Source organism: Centrocercus urophasianus, unplaced genomic scaffold (assembly GCF_019232065.1).
Source record: "Centrocercus urophasianus isolate 14NV4802_14NV808 unplaced genomic scaffold, USGS_Curo_1.0 seq_12, whole genome shotgun sequence".
NCBI lineage: Eukaryota > Metazoa > Chordata > Aves > Galliformes > Phasianidae > Centrocercus > Centrocercus urophasianus.
This window is the reverse complement of record NW_024884364.1, coordinates 48,472,208-48,497,099: the sequence shown is the minus strand read 5'-3', so window position 1 is coordinate 48,497,099 and position 24,892 is coordinate 48,472,208. Positions and strand designations below refer to the sequence as shown.

Below are 24,892 nucleotides of genomic sequence, written 5' to 3'. Positions count from 1 at the left end.
AGAGTTCTAAATCTTGGGAATTATGGCATAAACTTTGAAGCTGTTGAATGTAATTTCAGATATAATTGTGACAGGAGTTATGACTTTCTAAGCAGAGATGAATGTATCTTAGTGCTCCTACATGACAATTAAAATCTGCTGGAAAAAAACATCTTTTGGAAAACTTTCAAAAAGAAATCACTGTCTAAACAATTTGTGTTCTGTAACATTGGTATTTCTTTTAAGGGTAGAAGAAATAAAGATAAAAATGCAGGAAAAGCACACAGATTTTGAGATTGCCACTGATCTGATCAGGCTTTCTCCTCACAGTTCAAAGTGTTCAGGCACCCAATGCCTTGGAAACCCTTCCCTGAGTTCCCTCCAGTTTGTTCCAATGTCTTTCTGTGTTGGGACTCCAAACCTGGATACACTAACTAGATGGGGCTATTAAAGTGCTGAGCAAGGCAGAGAATCTCTTCCACTGATTTATGATTTACTGGTTGCACTTTGTTGATATGGCTGGTGTTGGTGGTTTTATTACTGTTGACTTATGTTTAGAGTGTTACACATCTAGATGTACAGTTACACTGAAGAAGACTCAATAATTGAAGTACTTTCACAATTACTTATCTGAATAAGGGAACAGTATTTAGAGCTCAGCTTTTCATAAATACACTGGGAGGTGGAGATAGATATCGGGAATGGGAATGGTTCAACTGATTGTTCCAAGGATAAGAAAATACTTTTTCTAATTGTGCATTTAAGCAGAGATCACAATTTGGCTACACCAGTCTAACCAGAGAAAGGTACACTGCAGTAATTGCAGAGAAAGTACACTGCAGTAATTGGTCACCTCTTCATTTAAGTATTAATAAAAAAAAAAAAAAAGAATGCATGAACTGATACAAATGTTACCTTGTGAACTTTTAGCATTTAGAGGACATGCCATGAGTTTCAAGGTCTACATATAAAAAATTTTTTTGTTGTTTAATTGATTTTTCTTTAAAACTTAAAAAGACAACTGGTCATAAACATCTAAAGGAAGAGTGTCCCCTCCCTCTGTCCATAGTGGCAGGAATGACCTCTGCACTAAAATTATCTTCTCTATTTAAGTGTTCTTCCTGCTAAGCACTCAGTCAGGTTTTATAGGTTTTAGGTGATAAGTGAGATTAGCGAAGGAGCTGCACTGCATTGTAAGACTGGTATGTCTGAATGTGCAGCCCTGCAGTCTTAGCTGGAACTATATTTGAGTATTTCCATCGTTGTAGCCTTCACTATCATTTCCAAGAAAAATCTGCCATTCTTTCCCTTCCAGAAAGACTACAGAGAGAAGTCACTGCTTGCTTTAAAAGAAGGTACCTGGAACTGAATTTCTGTGGTTTTTCAGATTTTCTGGCCATTAGAGAGCTCCCTGGACACGTAATCCTTAGCAAAGTTTCATGACTGTTAAGGTATTTACTCAGAATAAGTAATTAATAAGAATAAGTAATTACTCAGAAAAGACTAGCCTGATTCTCACGTTAAGAGCAGATTAAGAACTAATCTTAATTGTCCATCTAGCTCAGCATCTCGTTTAAATAGGCCAGTAGTGGAGGCACTGTCTAGGACCGTCTAGGAAATAACACATTCTCAGAGAACTGACTCAGCCAGCAGCAATTTGTGGCTCATGGATGTCCTGAGCCTGAAGTGGCATTGCAGCATTTAATTTTGCAGTTTTGTTATTGTTATTGCTGTTTTTGTTCTCTGACTTTTCTTCAGTTTGCTTTTCTTTCATGAGTTAGTCCATAAGACTCTTGACTCCATGAATCTTTCACCATCTACAGCATTCTGAGGAAACACATTCCAGACCTAAACTGGTCTTCTATTGGTACCACTTTTTGATTAAACAAAGTAGAACAAGGAATGGGGTTATATTCTGATATCAGCAATATTCACATACATTTGGACATCAGAATACATGTTCACAAGCAATCAATTTTTAAAAAGTAACTAATGTAGCATAAATCCAAAATAAGGGAAAGACTTCTACTTCATTGAATGCACAGCTGGTCTCAATACATAGGGGAACACAGTTGAAACAATAATTCAAAAGGCCATCATTTCCATGTAGTAGGGAATTATATTTTGTTAACAGCATGGGGAAATTCAGGTTCTGTCACACAATGTAGAGGACCCACAGTTTCAAACATGTTTAAGTCAGCCCTTGCCTACAGGCTTTTCATTTCAAGTTAATTGGAATAGCTTGACAGCTGAATGAACCATTTAACCTGCTCTTGACTTTGTTCCTTTCCTGAGTCTTTCCCACACAAGAAGAGTTTATATTTGACTTGGTTATTTTAGCAGTTAAAGAGTAAACACCATGTACCAAGCAAATAAGAATGTTAATTCGTCTCTAATATGGTTCTGAGTTAACAGGTAGCTAGCTCAATGTGTTGAAACTTGAATATCAGAGATTCTATTGCTCAGTATGTTTGCCATGAATAATCATCATAACTCAGTAATTAGAAATGCGTAGCAAATACTGTGGCACTTTGTGAAAGTGAAAATTTTGGAGATAGGCTGTTAGGCATATAGCAGAGGGAAGGAAGCATTTTATTATTATTTACCGACAGTGATATCATTTCAATGTTTATCCTTAAAAATTACAATTGTGTGTAGAAAGAGAAATGCTAAATAAAGTGTTTAAGTCTGACATCCTAACCTTAGCTGATTTCTTTCCTTTTTACATAAAAAAATAATGGCCCAGGACTACAGAGGGAGACTTACGAATTTTTGAGTACCTGAAGTCAAAAAGCTGTAAGCATAAAGAAGTAATGTTGTTTCCGTGATATAAAGAAGAAAAGCTGTTACCTTTCCTTCCTTGATTTTGGTTCCAATTATTTGTCGTCTCTGTTGTATTATTTCAATAAGCTGGTCACATTCTTCCATCAGCTTGGTTTCTTGGCGAGATGCGTTCACCTACAAAGTAAACCATGTTGATCTTATTTCTAATTCAAGTGAGAAAAGCCTGTTCCTCTGATGACAGAGTGATGTCCTTTATGGCCGACAGTTGTTAGACATGAAAGCTCTTCAGGAGGTGGAAAACAAATCACAGACTGAAGAATTAAATAGGGCTGCATGAATATTCATGCACGTAAGAGTACAAGTACTGGATGACACGTACCTCTAGTACAGTATCCCGCCTCCATTAGCTGCTAATGCCAGCATCTGCTAGCAACACATCTTAAGAAAGCCAAGCATGTTTGGTGCTTCCCAAGAATACTGCCTCATACTCTCACCAATTTCAGCCCAGAATCATCTTGAACTAGAAACAATTTTTACATCATTATTAATCCCCATAAGCGTTATCTTCTGTGGATCTACTAGATTACTGGTTTATCCACTTGTAGGGCTTATTCTCCACACTGAAGAGTCTGAGATGATTCAGTTTTTCTTCGCACAAAAGCCATTTCATACTTTCAACCATTCTTGTTTCCTTCTCTGAAACTTTGCCAGGTCTACCATCTACTTTCTGATATGAGAAACAGAACTATACTATATGCTCAAAGTGCAAACTATGGAGTTATACAGTGACAATGTATGTTCACTACTTTGGCTTCCTTGATTCCTAATGTTTGATTTGCTGAATTTAGCATTTGAAAACATAATAATTACTTTCAGCGTCCATGTAGTCTGTGAAAGATTCAAGTAACCAGAGATCCAAGTGACATTACTTAGTCATGTGTATGGAATGTCTTCTTTATCATTGCTAATTTGATGATAAATCAGAATATAATAACTATGCTGATGCAGACATAATATGAGCTGCTGAAACTGCTGTTAGCACCTAAAAAAGCAACAAAGAATACTAGTTTTCTGTGGAAAATGTTGACTTTCTGCCAAAAAATAAGCAAACTTGAAATAGAAAAGTTTTGTTTTTCAGATGAAAATGCTTTGTTTCTGAATGAGACTGATTTCTTTCAATGGAAAGTTAACATTTTGTATGACAAGCAAAATGTACCTCCCCACCAGCAGTAGTACATATAGCTTAAATAAGCAGCTTAAGGAGAAATAAAAAAGGCGAAAAGTCCTAATCATATCTACAATGGACAAAAAACAGAAGGAGTGATTTCAGAATTGAGCTTCCATACTCACTTTGCAAAGAGGGTAAAGCAGCCCTCTGTCCTGGCCAGTTTCTCCTAGAACTACACTAATCACCTTTTCCATTGCACTAGTAGAGCTAGTGGTGAACCAGAACAGGGAACAGTTCCAGGTGAAAACTAACTCTATTTCCCCTCCTTGGTTACTTTTTTTCAGTCCAATCAACACTTTGATCTGTCTCAGCTTTCTTCTTTTTTCTTCCAACAATGTTTTTAAACATGCATTTACCTGTAAGCATATTACAGAGCTCATTAAGATTAAGCAAATGCCTACGTGTCTAAGTTTGGGCCAGGACCAATTTTATAAATACCTTCTAATATATAACACATTGTGTCCTCTGGGCAAAAAGGGGACTTGTTTACAAAGACCTGCTTTCATTAAGAATTTGGATTATCTTCCTCAAATCTTTATAAAGTTAAAATTTAGTTGCATATTTCATTGGTTTAAATATTAATTATGCTGTCAGGGTTAAAGAGAAAATAAATTCATTTCTGGAAGGGAATAGATGGTACTGAAAATTCTGAAGAATGCTGTGCGTAGCAGGTGAAGAAGTAGAAACCATGCAGTTTTAGGGTGCCTATTTATTTACTCACAACAGCAATGTCTTCCATCTGGCTTCCCATTAGAGTCCATGAGTAGAGACAGACCATGGAACAGCTAACCCAAAGCCTCTGACAGTGCACACATCTCTCCACTGATGGCTTACGGAGAATCCAGAAATAATCAACCAAAATACCAGCCTCACTGAAGAGCCAAAATTGGGTTGTGTAAAAGTTGCCCTTCCAGCTCTACCACTTATCATCATCCCACCAGACCAGCTGCGTAACACCTGGTCAAGCACTGTACTTTGGTGTGAACTTGTGCAGAGCTGTTTTCAACAATGTGTCCAACACAAAATTCTCCCCTGCACCTATTTCACCCATTTTATTAGTGGACTGAAATTCCACCAAGGTGGTGAATCTCAAATGGGCTCAGTCGAGGGGCAACGATCCCATTCACTACACACGGATACAACTCTTTTTACTTCAATAACAAGGTTTGTTCATGCTTGTGCTGACTTTGGCATTGAATTACTGTAACATTTCACAGGATTTTTGAGTAGCTTCCACTCAAAGTGTTACTTCTATCACGACTTATATCATGAGTGTGTTTTGTATGGTAGACCTCAGTAGTATTTGGGGTGACTTTCATGATAGAGAGAGTTCAGAAAGGTTAAGTCAGCAGTGTTTCATTAATGCCCAGATGGTTTAAAAAATAAAGTACTAATTAAATTTTAAATTAAGAAACTCTAAGAAAGAGACTAAGAAAAATGAAATGCTTGGAAGAAAACTTTGAATTTCTTACACACTGTCTGCAGACTTCTCTTTTTCCTTTGAAATCTGGAAAGCGTACTCATTTATAAACTTCATTTGAAGACATTTCCAATGTTATAGTTTGCATGAGCTTATTAAAACTGGAAGGAATATTTCCAAAACTATTTTATATGTCTGAGCCTTACATGAAAAAAGAAAACAACACTTAATTTGGGGGCTTTTCTCAAGCTGAAATACTCCTTAATCAAATTTTCAGCCTAGAAGGCCTCTGAATCAGTAATAACTTCATAGTTGAGCACATGCCTACTTTTAAGTGCAGCATATTACCAATGGCCCTAAAGGGACTACTTGTGAGATTAACACTGAATATTATTTACTTGTGTATTTCTGAGGAGTCATATGTCAGACCAAAGAGCCAGAGGCATGGAACAGGGCTCTGCTGTACAGGTGCTACAGAAATACCAGAATAAGACTTTGCCTTCTGCTTGAGTCCTTTGATGAACAGCAACCTTGACAATAACTTCCAGCTGGGACTGGCCAAGGAATGCAAGTTCTGTCTGATGAAAACATTTGAGGTTTTATGTTTTATATTTTTCCACATTAAAAACAAGCCCTCTTTCCAAAGAGTTCATTAAAAAAAGGACTCAGAGTCTCATTTGAAAAGTCCAGAGGCTGTGTCACTGACTTGGGTTGTGGGAGGCTCTGAATCATGCAGAGAACAGAAATTAATTCTGTGTATCCTCCATCCAGGATGAGTATCAGTTCTTAAATATAGGATTTTCATTGTCCAAGAGTTTATGCTAGACTTGGAGACAACCTTCTGTTGAAAATGTCACTGATATCAACGCACATCTTAGTTAGTTAGTTAGATATCTTAGTTTTGGCATTAGAACACTCCTTAGAAATCCATAACTATCGTAAATCTAAAGTATCTTTTTCTGTTGGTACCATTTTAAAAAACTTCTCTTCCATACAACAAAACTTTTAAAAAACAGACTCGGAGACCTTGTTAGGATTTAGTGAAGTTAGGACATTTTCCACAACAAAATAAACAAGAAAGGACTTAGTTTAGTCCTTTTGCTTTCATGGGTAATTTATTTCTACTTCCCAAACATCTTAATATTTCAAACAGCTAAAAAAAAAACAGTCAGAGATCTTTCCAGGTTTTCCAGACAGATGGATACGGTCTAATGGCCTAAGCCTCAAGGAGTGGGTGTTAAACAATAGAGAAATAGGGTTTCCTCGCTTCTCTGACAGGGAGCTGGAAACCACAAGCCCTCCTGACCCAAAGGGGAAAGCAGGCCAGCTGCTCCCAGATCCACAAGCTGAGAACTGCATTGGAAAGCATTCTACTCTATGTTGAGGCTTCCCAGGCTTTCATCTTCAGAGACCTGAGTTAAATTGCAGCTTAGGTCATACGAAAATGAAAATGGTGGTTTCAAAGTCCCTAGCAGATGTTTGGGAAATCACAAAAACTGTAACGCAGCTAGTGGTTAAAGGTTACAGGAAAGCTTCTACGGTTAATTCAAAGGCAAACAGAGTGCCATAGGACTAAATTCATGCTATGAAAGCTAATATACCAGAATCAAAAGATATTTCAGTATCTCAGCAGACATTTTTTTCCACAGGAGCAAAACTCCCCCTCTGGAATTCCTTATGGGTGAGGCAATTTTATCTGCAAGTGCAAATGCTTAAGTCTGTTGGCAAATAATCCCAAAATGACAAACAAAATAAGAGACTCTAAGAGGTTGCCTGCTTTTTTAAGACTGACTGGGATAAATTAATCAAAACCAGAGTAATTTTTATTCACTGGTCCTCCATTAGTTGTGCAAACTGAAGTAAAGTAGGTTGTAGAAAAATCTCTGGAAAGTGAGGTATGTGTTTAGGTTTTAGCTTTCCTAAAATGGTCTGCGTTTCTCGAAATGCCATAGGCATGGCCATCCAGGTAAGCAAAGAATATCAGCTTTTCTTTGCGAGTGTGAGTTGATGGTTACATAATTACTATTTATGCATAAACAAAAATAAGAGGAAAAAAACCAAATTGCATTAATTCTGCTAAACAACCAATACTTTATTGCCACATATTTCTTTCTTTTTACATTTTAAGCCTGAATTCCTAGCCAGGAATTCTTTCCTTTCATATCCCCATTTGATAACACAGGTTATTTCATTTACTTTTGTAGAGCAAAAACAACTCTTAGACTAAAGCTTTTTCAGATTTTATCAAGTCTAAGAGTAAAACTGATTTCATCTACTGTGACAAACAGTGCCTTTGGAAATATGTGATATTAATCAGCTTGCCATCTGAAGGGATCAACTACAACTGCCGTAGACTAAATTGGTGCAAGAGAAAGGAATGGCCATCTCCCATTTCAAGGTGCCAGAGGCTTTGTTTTTGTTTGCATTCTAAGTTTATCTCTAACCTGGGTCTAGAGGCAGTCTCAGAGCAGGTTAAACAAAGGTCAGCACAAAAGTACAGCAACTGATTCTGGCTACCTAGGAATTTGGTGAATGAAGAACTAATTAGGCAAGGAAAGCTATAGATAGCACTTCAAGTCGCACTGATAAGGATATCTTTCCCAATCTTGACTAAAAGTAAACCTTTTTAGAAGTCTGAAATACTCACATTACTCATTCAAATAGTAAAGTTTTTGGTTTGTTCTTTTTTTTTTTTTTTTTTCCTTGCTGTGCTTTGAAGCAGATGGTTGAGAAAAACTAACCAGCAAGGATCCTAGCAGTCCTCCAGTGACATTTACAATCCAATCAGAGGAGCAAAGCAAAACAGAACAACGACAACACAGAAGTTTCATGGAAAGCAAACAAATTGTTTTTCATAAGATTTCCATTAAAAACATTAAACATCTTAAATTTAAATTGTCTGGAAAATTCTAATAAAGAACCTCTCCAGATACAGTGAGGCTGACAGATGACAGACTAGGCCTGCTTCAAGGAACCAAACACTGTTTTTTATGAAACACAAATGCAGCATGATGCTGAATCTATAGTTAGCCTTTTTCGGCATAGGAAAGCGCATTGGAGGGAAGATATTTACTGAGAGAAAAAATGCAGTTCCATAGCTAGGTTAAACTGCTCTGGGATCATACTGCCAAAAAGAAAAGTCTTTCCCCACTTTCCTTCAATGCGCAGAAGGTGGTGCAGCCACTTGGGGAAATGGCTGGGCTGAGCTCACCTGTCTGACTTGGACACTGCACTGGGACATGGGAAGCATGTAGAGCAGCACAGTGCAGCAGAGGGGGGGCAATTCTGGCACAGTGATGTTTAGGACTGATTAAGCTTTAGTGAAACCAGCGCTGAGGAGGGATGTGTTTTTTCAAGACACACTAAGATGGTTAAATTAATCCTTTAAGTCATTATTTTTTGCCCTTTCTGTTAATCGATTCTTTGAACCTAAATAATAAAAATATTTTTTTGAATTGAACAGTATTTACTTACTTATTGTTCTGATTTTGTTTTTCCTGCTGACACTATGCCTTTTTGTCATGTTGAACAAAACATTCCTCTTGGCTTATTCAGGGTAGAAAAACAAAACCAAGTAAGTAATTGCTGAAGTTCAAAGAATGCTGAAGATGAACCCCTGTATCCAGCAGTTCAGTACTTAAAATCTGGGGTCTCTGGCCCAGTATTTAGCATATTTGCTAGAGGAACAATGCCTTTGATCTTCTTGCTGCTCTTGTTATTGTTCAGCAGCTTCTGTTAGGATAGATAATGGAGAAACCTAGGAGTGTTTTGTTCCCATAAAGGTAAATGTCTCAAAGACAGAGCTCCAAAAAGTAAGGGCATTTTGACTGCCAAGTTATGCTCTCAGAAGTGGGCACAAAGTATTACCTGCTGTATTACTTGATCAGTGATTAACAGTGACTGAAATTTACTTTCTAATTCTAAGGACAAGGTTTTGCAGGGATGTCAGTCTGGCATAGATGCAAATACATACTCATGCATGGGTGTGAGGCAGAGGAAGAGATGGAGGGAATGGGAACTGGCCTTTTTTACCAGACGTGACAAGAATTCCTACTGGTTTATATTTAGTCCATGCAACCCATATCGTAATCGTGACTTAAAAAGTTACAAAACAGTTGTAGGTGCAATAACATACTCTAGTATATGCCTAATCTGTATGTTAACGGTATGCATAAGTGCTGCAGTTCTAGACACATATATGTGTGACCGATTATACATTTAATTAGTCATTTGTGAAAGCAATTAAATGTTTCCTTAGGCAAATAATATTTGACTACTAGGCTAGGGCATGCTGGGCATGAATTGAGGACATCCTTGAATGAGTATTAATTCTGAAGTATCCATATACTTAGTATGTTTTGTTAGTTTTATTTCTAAATTTCTCTACTATTACGTAAAATTAGGACTCACTGAAGCTTCCTTGAAGCTACTTTGAATGAAATAAAGTTTTATGAGAGTGGAACTAAAGGTAGAAGCGAAGTACTTGTAAATAAAAAGTGGATCATGCCACATATTCCATCTAAACCATGTTAACAGATAAAATATCTCCCTCTCATTAGAAACTGTCAGAGGAAAAAAATGCTATAAACCTTCCTGAGGGTTTTAGGCACATCAAGTTTGCTAATTAATCTCTCATTGAGAAAAATAGCTCCCAGTTTCCTTCAAGTCCTTCTCCTGCCTACTTTAAAAAAAAAAAAAAAAAAAAACAAAACCAACTCTTTCTAGGACTTAAAGAGACTATAGCTGCTGAACAAATATCTTGTATCTTCACAAAACTACGAGGCATTAGGACAGAAAAAGAAAGTTTTCAGTGCAGATACTTTCCATATTACCTATGCTACATATTTCATACTGATAGTGAATGCTTTTTTAATCTATTGCCCCTTCCCTATTGTCTAGAAAACCTCACCAAAGTGTACTTCTTATTCCAAAGCACAAGTATTCAGCTATGTATGACTACGGAGGACATTTGCTACAGTTCAGCCACCAAAATCTACACAAAGGCTTTGCATTAAGATTTTTCTAAAGAGAACTACTCAGTTTTCTCAGGCTTTGAATGCAATGGACCCGAATCTCAAAAAGAAGTGCCATGACAGTGAAAACATGAGCATCCACTGTTTTATTATTGTCACAGACAAAGCCTCTTTATTGTTTGTGCTTCTTCAGGGCATCACTCTAACAGCTGAGTTCTGACTTTGCTTTCCCTCAAATAGCAGAAATGCTCCACGTATCTCATGTAAAAAAGGATGGAGACCGCACAGTGTCATTAAATTTAAGGAACCTCTCTTGTAGACACAGTCTAAACAGAAACTTGAATTTTCATTACTTACAGTTTTCCCATTTGGCTTATTTCTTCTTGATAAGGCATAGGGGAAAAAAAAGAAAGAAAAAAAAGATGAAAAAAAAAGATAACAGCAGGCTTTTTGCAGGTGCTGCCATCTTCTCTTCATTGCTTTTGCATGGCTGCTTTCACACTGATTTAAAACGTGGCTGACTGGTGGAAGCATTCACTATCTGTGCTAAGGATCTTTCAATACACAACTTTGTTCAGGTGACTGCATAGCATAGCTATAAAAACACCCAATAAGACACAAAAACAATTTTTGGTTGAGAAGTTTCTGCTGAGATTTAGCCTGCAGCATATCTTTAGAAGCAGCTAGAAACTGAACATTTCCATCACAAACAGAAAGCAAAGGAGGCAGCAGTTTGAGGGCTATGCAATTATAGGGAAATGTCTTCCCCTCTTTGAATAGCCAAAAATGATTTTGCAGCAGTGTCCAGAATTTGCTTCCTATGACGTTTGGTGAATTGAAAATAAAACCAAACCAAACCAAAAGACTGAGGTACAGATGTTATAAAACTGCCTACAAGCAAAACCTATTTCCTTTCCCCTCTCCCTTGGATAATTGTTCCAATTTTTCCTCCAGCTGAATTCAGATTATGTTTCTGCATAACAAATGAGAGCAGCTTCATGGTATTGACTAAATAATAGATGCTTGATCATATACTTCCTAGAAGAGATGAGAAAAATGTCCAGAAACAATACTGAAAGTGTTAAGAAAAAAAATAACTGGCAGAAGAGTCTCACACTCAAATTTGTGCCTGTCAATTGTTGTCATGATCTAAAACACCTGCAGCGAACTCATGTTTTCCTAACAGCGAAGTTTGCCTTGCAAACTGGCAATTCCAATTTTACAATGGTGGTTTTAGAAGATTTGTCCAAGGTTCTTACAAGAAATTTCAGTTACCAGCAAAATTCTGCAGCAGTGGGACCCCAGCTGCTGCAGAGGGCTTATACATGGGCTGTTAATGTATGCCATTTAACTTCTTTTCCCCAGGTATCTTCCCCATAACTACAAAACAAAGCTGCTTTCCTGACACACAGATGTTTTTATGGACTCTTTAGAGACACATGCTGATTGAACCACATGCTAGAGGGCTCCCTCACTGGGTGAATGTCCATGGAATTTATAGGTAATAATCTACCAGGTCTGGTTTTAATGCTTTATTTACAGGTTTTCTACAGATATTACAAGACGCATGAAAACTGCAAACTAGAACTACAAATAGGCTCTGAGCACTCTGATCTAGCTATAGATGTCTCTGTTCATTGCAAGTTGGCCCTTCCAATTCCCTTCCAACTCAAATGATTCTATCATTCTATGATTCTATGAAATAGTTATATTGAAGTTTAGAAGCCATTTCTATTCAATCTTCTCAGTTTGCACAGAAAACTGCATTTTATCATATGAATCAACCTATCATTTGTTACAACCAAGCCTGGTGATCCTCACAGAGGAGGAGTACTGGGACTCTGGGGCTCTGCACTCCCTCACATGCTGTGGAAAGATGCAGAAAGCAACCTGGCCAAGTGTGAGGATGTAGACCTGCCATTATCTCCAAGGAAGGAAACAAAACTTTCCTGCTGAATAGCTTGGGAAAAATCAGGAAAAATCAAGAAAGGACAAATGGAATTTCTGAGGAACGGAGAGTGCAAAAGCAAGGGTAAAAGAAAACATGTCAGGAATGAGTCTAGAAGGTGAGTAAAATCAATGTGCCTGTGTGCTTCTAAATAAAAAGAAAGACTGGGGATAAAAAAGATTTTAAGTGTCTGAAGTGTGCAGTTCTCAGGGTGTGGCTCCCACTGAGAAAATGGGATTTTTTTTAATTAAGTGTTACCATAAACTAAGCGTTAGCACAGACCATACTTTCATATTGGGCACAAACTCAGTCATCCAGATTTTATAAAACACTTAATAATATCTCAGCTTCGCTTAAAGCAGTAAAGACAAGTCTGGCTTGATTTATTCATTCAACTTTTCCTGCTGATAGGTCCAAAACCACTCACAGGAACCCAAGCCTGGAAGTGGACTCCTCCAGTCTCTCAAGATTAGATCCCACATCAGGACAAATCTTGTCACAAATTGATGAAGTCCATCTAAAAATAGTTAAGATTTACGTCCCCATTGCTGTGACGAAAGGCAGCTCCTGAGCCCCCTCCCTTGCTGCTGGAAATCATCCAGTTTCCAAAGAGTGCACATTGTTGACCAGTTCCTGCCTGCTAGTTTGAGAGAGAAGTGAAAATGGCTCTCTTTCTGAAGGGAACAAGCTTTAGTTTTAGGACAGGGAGTGACAGGATTTAGTTTTTGCTACAGATGAAGTTACAATCGTCTGATGAGAAGGATGTGTGGTAAATAATGAATCTGCCATAAGTCTGTTGCTGGGAAGCCTTTAACAGCACACTCTGATGAGAAACAGTGGCACTGTAACAACATTTGGTTTGGCTGCTGAGGATGCATTTCTGCAAAAGACACATGGTCTGTTTGTTGTTCATTTTAAGAAACATCAGCTCCTGGTCCATATCAAAAGCCAAAAATGACATTCATTTTTCCTTTCTTGTGACAGCGTTGGGGCTTTTTTGTTTGTTTCCTGAGACGATACATGCTTTTTTAAAAAGTTAGTGTTTGTTTCCAGTTTCAACAAGCACATGTTAATTAGAACAATTGTTTTTGATGTACCCCTTAATAAAAATTGAGTAACTTTAACCTCCTTCTCTTCTTTGTTTTTCAAAGTTCACATTATTTGGCATAAAACTCCCCAGGCTTCTCTTGCTGGGTTTTAATCTCTGAAAACATAAACCAGCACTAAAATAATTTTAAATTAGGTAATGTTAATCTAGCAGATTTTACAGTGCACTACCTATATTTTTAAATGCCTGAAAATGGCATTAACTATATTTTACATCATTATCTGTAATATATTGTATCAAAAAAGAAGAAAACTGTGAGACCTCCCCTATAAAACTAACTGCCTGCTCAGTTTCAACCGGTTAATGAGTTCAAATGGCAACACTAATATAATCATTGGAAACTTAGGCTTTTCTAAATATTTTCTGATTTTATATTTTTAATACTAACGTTACAACAGCATATTGTTTGTTTCATTCTCTATTTTTGTTTGGTGATTTTTGGTATAGAAGAAGCACAAAGAAGAAGAGCACACTGAATTTTAAATTCTAGGTAAGCCTCAGCATCTCGAGTGTTTGAGATATACGCATCATATCTGAAGTTTTCACATAGTTCTGGAAAAAACAGATAGCCTCAGAGTTTACTTCTACATCCCCACTTGCCTGATTTCCAGTGATGCTTAGGTCCAGGGTTTTGACTGAAGCTCATTTCTTAATATTCAGCTAATTTAAATGCTAATTAGACTAATTTGAAGAATAAGACGTGGTAGGAATTTATTAACATCTTTGCTGCTATTTCTTTACATCTACAGAGAAATTTTCTAAAACAGGACTCAAGGGGCAGTAGCACATCTGTTACAAGTTGAACAAGTTGGATTTTTTTGTAATAGCAAATCTTACAGCTGGAAATACAGTGCAGAGGAGGAGGAACAATTTAAATTTTCTGTATCTAGCACATCTTGGATATATGCCATTAATGTAGAGGAGGCTTTATGCTGTCCTGGGCTCATCTGCTTCATACTTTTTGCTCTGAGTTTTATACTTATATTGGAAGAAAATGTGTCTCATCTCTGTCTCATTATCTGCAACAGTCATCCCATCTGATGCCACATTTATTCTGTATGATGTTATTGCTGTGTATTATAAAGAGCTCAAATCTACTACCTCAAGTCTAATCTTGTGATAACTTTCATGGTTTTGTAGAGCCCCACTCTACAGAGTGGCTTTACAGGGGTGACAGGCCAACCATCTGGTAGAAAAATGGTTGCAGTGATCTCTTTGGAATATCAGTCTTGTGTTTTTTTAGTTTGTTTATTGTTGTTGTTTGTTTTTATTGCTCCAACATCTGCCATTGCCACTGTCTGTAAGTATGCATCTTTTAAGACACGACTTTGAATCTACTCACAAGCAACAATTGCTCTTGGGCCTAGTTAGGTAACTGAATTTTGACCTGAGAAAGAAGTCCTACAGAGATCTGGCAGGTGGCTGTGTTAAGGCAATGTATGTCAGAATTAACTTTCTGCCCATCATACTTCTGTCTCAAAGCTCTGGGTTGAGACTACCTTCCTCACCCAAATTCCTGAGGACTATTCTCCAGGTAATGCTGACAAAGAACCTGGCTTCCTTTTGCATGTATAGACAGCCATACTCAACACTACTATTATTATTATATGCAGCTAGGCATATGCTGCATACTCTTCTCTGAATAAATAAGGTTGCTGCAGTAATCATAATGCAGGCAGGAATGAAATGTTCCTGTGTCGAAGCCTGTCAACAGACAGTATTGTAATGCAAACAAAACCCCAATATAGTTTAAGAAGCTGAGAAGGTCTCATAGAGTTGGAAAATGTAAAAAGAGAACTGCTAAAACAGAGTCTGTTTTGGACTCTCTTTTCTTCCTATGCAAGCTCGCATTGTTAAATTAGTCTGTGATAATTTTAATTTGCATATAGAGCAGCAGTCCCCACAGGGCCATCTCAAGTATCCTCTAGATTTGGAGGTAATTTGAATCCAGGTCCTTCCTTACTGTGCTATCCTCAGGCAACTCAAAGACTTGTAGGCATCTTTATTCTTTGGAAGAAAAATATATTTCTTACATGACTTTTGAAGGCCACGTCTGTATTTAGATACTTAATTCTGATTTTAAAAGTAATCAGTGGCAGACAGAATGCATTGTGGGTCTGGGCCTTACTATTTCTTTGCCTTAGTTTTCCATCAGTACATATTATTCTGCCTTGCAAAGGAGCCAAGCAGATAAGCATTCTACAGATATTGAGTGGTGTACCCAAGTTTAGCAGTGTTGATGGTCAAGCAAACATAAAATCGTAATTTAAAGGGAACAAGAATGAATGTAAAGAGGATTAGCTATAATGGGAATACCATTTAACAGTGAAAAAGTTCTGTTTATCATGATCTTAATTTAGTTTTGCACTTGTTATGATTTTGTTTAAAACTTTTCTGAAAGCTCAAAGTGAATGTAATTCAGTTTACAAGTTTTTCAAATGCAGGTCAGTACTCACTTCTACATGTTGACAGGTCTGAATGAGTTTTGCCAGAAGAGTTTCCAGTTCAGTATTCCTCTTAATAAGGTTGGTGAGGTTACTCTCCAAATTTTGCTGTACATAAGAAAGAAAAAACAAATTAGTATTCTGAAGAATTTAATGCTAAGGGAAACAGTTGAAAAGGGGTATATTTTCATAATCTGAATTATGCAATTACAAAGGTATAAACGTGACATTCATTTTGGCAGAAAAAGGCAAAAAAGCAGAAAGTTCAAGGTAAGTGTCAGTTCATAAAAAAATAGTTTCTGAGGACCTACTGAAAACGAGGTTAAGATTTAGTCAGGGACAGAAGCAGAGGATTAAGGAGAAAAGCAGGAAGGTGAAAATTCTTTGCCAATTAAAAAAATGAAACTTTGTCTGAGACCATTTATTTTGTTCCCTGCTCTCAGTCTAACAGCTGAATTTAAAAACCTGCTGCTAAATGAGGCCTTCTAGCACGTCCTCCTTTGGGACTGAACTTGTAAGGGCCCAGCAGTGTGTCAGCACTTGCTCCTTGGAATTCACAGTGCTGAGGGAGAGGGTTAATCTAAATGATTTAATTCTCTACTTCCCTGGAGTCTGATTTTTGAATAAATAAATCTAAAGAAAGCCACCATAGCCAGGTACAAGAAGGAAGTATCTACGCACTGATTGTGCCTTCACTAATTATTCTTTAGAGACGATATGTGGCTTGTGCCTGTGTTTATCTGCTGATTACAGCCACAAATAAGCATCTCACAATTTGTGAGCTTGGAGCTTTCTACCTCTCAGGCTACATCCTGGCTGCTGTGCAACTGCATGTCAGATTGAGATCCTGAAACAAATGGTGTAGCCTCCTCCCTCCCTGCTGTACCACAGGAAGGAAATCCAAGCTCGAGTGGTCATGGTGGCTGTGATCTACTTCCTGATCTGGCTGCTCTGGGACCAGGACCATGCAGTGTCCTGTGGGACCAGCAACTACTGGCTCTTTGCTTTTCAATGTACATCCTGTGGTAGCTGTTTGTTTACATATAAGTCCATCTTCTGGAAGCTTAAAATGCAAAGTTTCCAGATAGACAGAAAATCCTGTAAATATAACTTCAGTTAACAGACTGGGAAAAAAAGATAATGAAAAAAAACCAGTCCTGGCTGTAAATACTCATATGTTCTAGTAACTTCATATGCATGCATTTCGTATTGAAAACACTGAGGATAGCTGATGCGTGAAGCTTTTCCTCATAGCTGTTTTTCTATTTTTCCTATTTAAATGTGAATCCTTTACAACCATACAGTCCCTTACAACCTTTGCCTTCTAATTGTACGATGTCCTCCAAGAAGTCCCCACTAAAGCAATCTAGACAGTGCTAAACAAGAGTATCAGAACCGAGCCCTTCCCATAAGGGCCACAGTGTCTCTGCAGAGCTCTAATTAATTTCACCCCTGCTCATCTTTTTATTAATGGGCTTCCCTTCTCCACACTACTACTTTTCTCCCCAGTATATCTTTTTGGTCACTGAAGGCCCTTCAGCTGCCACTACCATATTCTCATCCTTCCATCTTGATGACACCAAGCTGAGTGGTGCAGTTGACATGCTAGAGGGAAGGGATGCTATACACAGGGACCTGGACAGGCTTGAGAGGAGGGCCCACGCCAACCTCATGGAGTTCAACAAGTCCAAGTGCAAAGTCCTGCTCCTGGGTTGGGGCAATCCTATACATTCTATGCAGAGAATGACTTGAGAGCAGCCCTGAGAAGGATTTTTGGGTGTCAGCTGATGAAAGACTCAAGATCATCTGGCAAGGTGTGCTTGCAGCCCAGAAGGCCAACTGTATCCTAGGTTGCATCAAGAGAAGTGTAACCAGCAGGTCAAGGGAGGTGATTCTGCCCCTCTACTCTGCTCTTGTGAGACCCTGAGGCGGGGGGGACTTTATAAGGGCATGCAATGATAGGACAAGAGGAAATTGCGTTAAATAGGAAGAGGGTAGGTTAAATAGGAAGATTTAGGCTAGATATTAGGAAGAAATTCTGTACTGTCAGGGTGGTGAGAACTGAAACAGGTTGCCCAGAGAAGTTGTGGATGCCTCCTCCCTGGAAGCATTCAAGGCCAGATGGGCCTGTGAGCAACGTAGTCTAGTGTGAGGTGTCCCTGCCTATAGCAGGGGTTGGAACTAGGTGATCCTATAGGGTGCTTCAAACTCAAACCATTCTTTGATTCTATTCTATGATCCTCCTATATCCCCAATGTCTCTGTGCACATATTTCAAATGAGTGTGCTTGTTTTCTGGCACTGTTCCCGACTATTTCACACTGTTTCAAAACACTCCTTTCTTTGCTCTCCCTCTATGCAGCCACACAGTCTTTTGACTCCTTGTATTTAGCTACAACTGAATGAAGCTGGCAGTATTTCACTGCTGAACCATACACACTTTGGCATTTACCAGGGCTGATGCTGTAAACACTGGAGGAGCACTGTCCCATTAAAGAGAGTACAGGATTTAGATGCCTTTATGTATGTAAGTCATCAGAACCATGATTAGTGTTTTTAACTTTGGCATTTTCTTCCCAGCACAACCTTGTCTATCACGTATCACAAGTTCTGGCTGTAAAAAATGCTTTCTACACTGCATTTATTTTATAGCTCATTAAAAACAAAGTGTAACAAGAACAGCAATTCTTTACAGAACAGTTTGAATTGTATCTTACATATTTCCATAAGCTGTAACGTGAATGATCATTTAATTGCAAAGTCATGTTTGCCATGCTGTTAGATGGCCGTCTACAGAGCTGAGACTCATATGCAAAGTCTAAAAACCATATACAATTACAGCATCAGATAACCTTTGTCTTTAGAACAGTTTGTTAAAGGGATCCAAAGGTGCAAGTACTCTTGAAATCATAATTATGTGTTCTCTTATTGCCTATATACTTATTGAGTACCTGATACAAAAGAATTAAGGTGAAAACTGTATATTCCTGGCAGCATTTAATTTCAAATGTATTGCTGGACATAATAAATACTAAATGTTGGGGCAAATACATACTACAATAAAAAACTGTTCTCAAAACTGTTAGGGAATACTGTCGTGATTTATAAAAGCTTGAAAGTTTCTTATACAAAGGCCATTAGTACATGAAAAGTAAGCATTTTTCACTGAAACAGAAATTTATTTACCTACAGATTTTATTTTAAGTCTGTTACATAAACATTCCAGATTTTGTGGAACAAAAAACAAGCCAGGCTGAATGCTTCCTGACTTATTAATGCAGAGCTAGCTCAAGATCTTGAAATTCCATGTGTGGTTTGCAGCTGTTTTTTACAATACCCAGCACAAAGTGAAGAAAATGCTTACTGTCCATTTAGCATGGTGTGACAATTGTACAACAACATCCTATAATCTGGGGATAAATCCAAGTAGACAGATTCACAGATGTAACTGAAAAGGACATTTGAGGATGATGTTTCATTTTGATGCTGCATGCCTACAAAATGATATGATCCAGGGAATGGAATCTGAAGTTAGAAAAATTCATGCAAAAAAATAAAGAAAGGCAACTCATGACTGGATGTCTTCCTTAAGCTGCTGTCTAGCCCACACTGAAGTATTGGTCTTTTTGCAGTAATGATTGCGTGAGGTTCATGCCCTGATTGAAGTGAGAGGTCAGACTAGATGATCATAATGGTCTCTTCTGGCCTTTAAATCTATCAGTCTATGAAAACCAAATGTGAACCCATGCCCTTTGCCAAATTAACAGTCTCACGCAAAGCACTGCTTGTCTAAAATAGGAAGGTAGCACAAACAGCTAGTCCTAAGCTACTACATGGGTTGAAAATACTGTCAAAATAAATTAATGTAAGTCTCTAAAGAATAAAAATGCTGAGTTGTGTACTCCTGCCTTATGTGACAGCAGAGAGAGCAACAACATCCCCGAGAACTTCTCAGTGACATTTTTCTGCTCCACAGAAAATGTCTGTTCAAAGGGTCACAACAGAAAGCTAAAGCTATCAGCTACAATGAGATTTTCCTGCTATCACTAAGTATAAGTACTCATTAACATTCTCCACTTAAGAGATTTCTTTACCTTTATGAATTTCTTTTGCTCATGGAGTGCTTTTAGAATTGTTCCTCTGAGACTGCAGCACATGCTATGACTCAAGTACTGGAACAGTCCTTTGCAACAACAGTGCTGTTCATTATTTACATCAAAAATGTCATGATCAAAGCCTTTTGGTAAAAAACTTTGGTGACAGTTTGCAGCTTCTGACTTGAGTAAGGTATGTTGGATGAGGACCTGAGCAGCCTGATCTAGTGGGTGGCAGCTGGAACTGGATGGTCTTTAAGATTCCTTCCAATCTAAGCCATTCTGTGATTTTGTAGTTTTTTGATTGTTTTGAGGTTAACTCCTAGTTTAAAGAAAAAAACAACTTCAGATGTCTTCTAAACTTACCAGAGCTCCCTATAGTGGCAACTAGGTATAGGTTTTGCAAGAACCACAGCCACCTTCCTACCATTCCTTTACAAATGACCAAACTGAAACAGAGATCACATATTTTCATACTTGGTTGGTGTGACCAAAAGCCACACAGTTACACAGCAGTAAAAGAGAGAGATTAGAATAAAGCACCACAAAACAGAAGTGGAATCAAATCCCATTTTAGTCAAATTAGCAGGGGAACCAGAGCAGTGTTGACATGGCAGATCAGTCTTTAGGATACGCAGACTCTCTATAGATTGTAAATACATACCCCATTACTAACAAAGTCCATGTAACCACATTTTCACTGTAACTGTTTTTCTCCTAACTTAATAAAGTTATCCTTGCATGTGCTCCAGTTACGTTTCCACCTTGCTGTGGTGACATACCCTATGAACCAGCCCTGCTGCCTCCAGGACTTGCGTCTAATCTATTAAAAAAGTTGCCAATCAATTCCAGAAGAACTGCCAGAATATTAAGAATGACTCTGAACCAGGTTTTGGGGATATGAGAGTTTAATGTTTCCTTTGGTGTTTTTTATTTAAATGGACATGCCAGGCACACGTGGAAAAACTTAAGCTAATTTTCATTCTCTGTACTTGTCCTGAAACAGATGACTGCTCTTCCATAGGATATACATGCTTGACTCTGTATTTCTTCAGCTAGGGAACGGTAACATTTGCAGTTAATAGCAATGATTGACCTCAAGTCTCAAATGTGCAGAGTTTGACAACTGTACTCTACATTTCCAAGTGAAAAGAAATAGCAGCTATGATGTTGATACACTCCTGGGGACTATGCTTTTTACCTCAAGTGATTACTGTATATCACAAGGAAAGACCCCGGAGATACTGTACTGTTAATTAATTGTCCAGGACTATTTTTATTAAAAGTGCAATAAAAAGAGCTTCAGTTGAAGCCACTATGGCTTAAATAATGTTAACTAAATTAGGTCTGTTTCCATATACCACAGGAATGCTGCTTATTACTTTATTAACTCTTATTTAAAATGGGACTTTGGGAAAGTAAATGGAATCCAAGTATTTCAGATTCTTGAGCACATCAAATTCTTAATAACCAAGAAGATAACACTCCAGGGAAAACCTCCACTTGTTCTCTCACTTCTCTGCAAAGCCATGCCCTCAGTATACCACGGATGCCTGCCATTTGCAGCCACAGTTCTGGCCTTGGTTTCAACTAGAGGTGCCACACTAATTTGCTTCATGAGTTGCTATGCTACAGCGCTCCTTAGTCTTCACTGCTCTTCTGTTCCACAGAGCATAACAGAAATTTCACAGCTGTGGTCTGTGGAGAAAAGGACAGGATGAGAACCATATATAGCACACTATAGCAAAAATTTTTCTTCGATGTGATGAAGTAGGTTTTGGAAAGAAACAATATATATGCTTGAGAACTGTTCTAAATGCAATAAGAAGCATGATTATAAGGGGCACAGGCCAAGAGAACTGACACTGATTAGATATGTGAATTTGACATATAAAAAAATAAAATGGGAAGGGGAGGGGAAGAGTTGTTTTCTTGGGGCATTCAAACTTATTTTGTCCCAAGTTATACAGTGACAAAACTGACATTAGGACAAGTAACATTCTTTTAATAGATTCCCATTTCAATCAAAATATTCTGAGATATACAAACACTAGCTTGGCTGGGATCTTGGGAGGTTAGTTCAGCCCTCTGTCTAATGAATCAGTAATCAAAGAACTATAATAATAATCAGGAAAAGAAATATAACCATTTGAATGAATTTTAAAACTACATCAGTGTTGGGCTGATATGTGAGCTATTCAAGGTGTGCAAAACTGTAGATAGATTTGAGGCCCAACTATACAGATATTTTTTCTTGAATGTAGTATTCAAGCTGGAAGTTGAAATGTTAAAAGAGCACAGCAAATACCAGGCAAGCTGAATTTAAAGAACGTCATTAATGACTTACTGAGGAGGGCTGAGTGGTTCTTTAGCTCACTTTTTTCCCTATTTGCTGATCTTGTATGGTAAAAGGGGTTAAGGGGAATTGAACCGTTGTACAACTTTCCTGCAGCATCCAGACTGCATCTGCTTCCAGACTCCTAAAACATGGGATAAACTTGAAACCAAGTTCCTGCTCATGAGATGTCTAATCTAATCTTGAGCTAGCAAGATATGGGAAGTAGTCATAGCAAAAAACGAAGCTCTGAGTTTTGCACATAATTAATGAGAGACATTTATAGGAAGAGAAAGTAAAAACTCATCTGAGGAACCACAATTTATGCAGTATTATTAAAGTCCCAGCTTCTACGGATGTCTGCCTGAACAGTTTTTGAAAGCTTGTATTTTATTTGAGAGGTTACATTATGGAAAAAAAGAAAAGAAGCCTGTTTTTAATCAGTCAATAAATATTACTGCATTTTGTAGTTGAAAAATTCCACCTTATCTAGCCAAGCATGTATAAAAAGCAATACAGAATTACATCAAACTAGCAGGTTAGAAAAGACAGATAGGCAAGTAATAGACAAGGTTAACATGGTGATTTGGTTTGCGTTAGGTAGGAGACCCATGGAGTTGTCCTAAACCCTGTTTAGCTTTTTCTGCTGGTCTCTGACAAAACTGCCATTTGAGGGAGCTGAAGCCACTTGCTTTTATGTTTCTCCATGATTAAGGCTGGAACTCTGCCTCTTGGCATGGTAGGAAAGGATGGGATGCCTGTAGGCACACCCTAGCTTTGTCTGCTACTGGTGAAGCATTCTTAATAGATTACCAGAAGGCATTTATTCAAGAAACACGACTATCTGTGCAGTGCCTTTAGTAAAGAAACCAGTATATGTGCGCAGCGCACAAAACATATTCCCAGCTGTTGTTCCGGCTTCTCTTTAGGAGCCAGATTGGCACCACTGTTAAGCCTAAGTGAAGCCAAAGTACAGCACCTCTTTTGAAGAATCAAAATTGAATCCACTGTCCAACAGCACAATAAATTAGGCAACTGTCAACCAACTAGTCAACCAGAAAGACCTCTCCTTCCGACTGAGAGTGACTTAGGGGAATCATACTAAGCAAAGCACCATACACCATTATGTTTTACAGTACTTTTTCTGCTTAAAAATGATCCAGGATTTTGCCAATAATTATACCATGGGCTAATTCTTCCACTCAGTTGCGCTCTAGTTTTGTGGAACTGAGATCATTGGTGGTTTAGTCTTTACCTTCCATGGAGTACACCCCAGCTGCAATACGTTATTTGCAACAAGTGTTGGCATCCTTCCAGTTTAACGCTCATTCTGACACATGCTTTTCATGTCACAACCCACAGTTAGAGCTGGATCTAAACAAAGGTGTAAGTCTCTGTGTTTTCTCATTTGTTCAATTTCTTAGTATACTAAAATTCTATACTATGTAGGTCACTCCAAAAGTAACGCCTCTTGTTTATTTCCATGGAAACCACATCAGATACAAAAAGCACAATAACACTATTTGAGAGAGCAAACTGTCAGCTACAAAACACCATTTTTCAAATTAATCATCACCATTAGCTATGCATTTTTACCAGCAATGAACAAGCGCCTGCATGCCATGCTTGTAACAATCTGCACCAGTGGAGACACCCACTGTGACTGTCACCACTGCTGAAATGCACCACCCACCACCTCACCATGCTCACATCCACTGTCTGGTTCCAGAAACATTCACCAGGTGTCAACAGGTGCCATTTTTTCCTCATGGAGGAATACAATTCCACACCTTAGCTTCATAAGCACTCCCATGTCAGACACCATTCGGTCATTTTGTCCCTCTACTGCCATCTGTCACACTGCAAAAACACGTAATGGGATACTGGTGGGAAGGTTCAACCTCTACTGCCATATGACCAACATCTCCATGGGCCAACATAACAAAACAGGAGGTATTACTTTTGGAGCAGCCCTTGTAATTTCTCCTTCCCATCCCAAGATATTATTTTTCAGTCTTTACTGGACTATACATTCACTCAAATTAAAATGCAATAATCAATTCAAAGTTAATGCAACTATAATTTGAGGGGTCAATAACTCAAATACAGACTTTTATTGAACAGCCCCTGGCAAAATATGTTTAATGATTTAAAAAAAGGCTAGCCAAAAGCAAATGTCTTATGAAGACATGCAGATTCACACAATTCTCTTACTCAACACTGCAGATAGTAACAGATGTGTTTCATTTGACTAATATGAACTAATCAATTAGTATGAACAAGTGAATTGCTTATTCTAGCATGAACAATTGCAAGAGAACACTTCAAAGCAGTGTATTTTAGCTCAAGAAGATACGATTGCAAGATTGTGGACCATAAACTTTCATAGTTTATTTTTAGTACGTTCTTAGGATAATACATCACTTACTGTATGCCAAACCAATAACATAACTGAAGCCAGTTCTACTTTGTCAATACTTGAGGTCGTGTCATTACACTCCAAATATTATTTTCTACTTTTTTTCTTCAGTTTACATACAGCTCAAAAATGTATACAGTGTAAAACTTTCTCTCAGTAAG

At 38.0% G+C, this 24,892-nt stretch overlaps 1 protein-coding gene across 4 annotated transcripts in view; it reads right to left on the bottom strand.

Moving 5' to 3' along the window:
* The window catches only part of MID1 (midline 1), a 237,697-nt gene that overhangs the window by 28,177 nt on the left and 184,628 nt on the right, over positions 1 to 24,892 (bottom strand). For all 4 annotated transcript variants that reach the window (XM_042810881.1, XM_042810879.1, XM_042810882.1 and 1 more), the window contains exons 3-4: positions 15,897 to 15,992; positions 2,830 to 2,937 (exon numbers count right to left, since the gene is read on the bottom strand). In XM_042810881.1, coding sequence (XP_042666815.1) covers positions 2,830 to 2,937; positions 15,897 to 15,992 — 204 coding nt within the window. The remainder of the gene's footprint in view (positions 1 to 2,829; positions 2,938 to 15,896; positions 15,993 to 24,892) is intronic.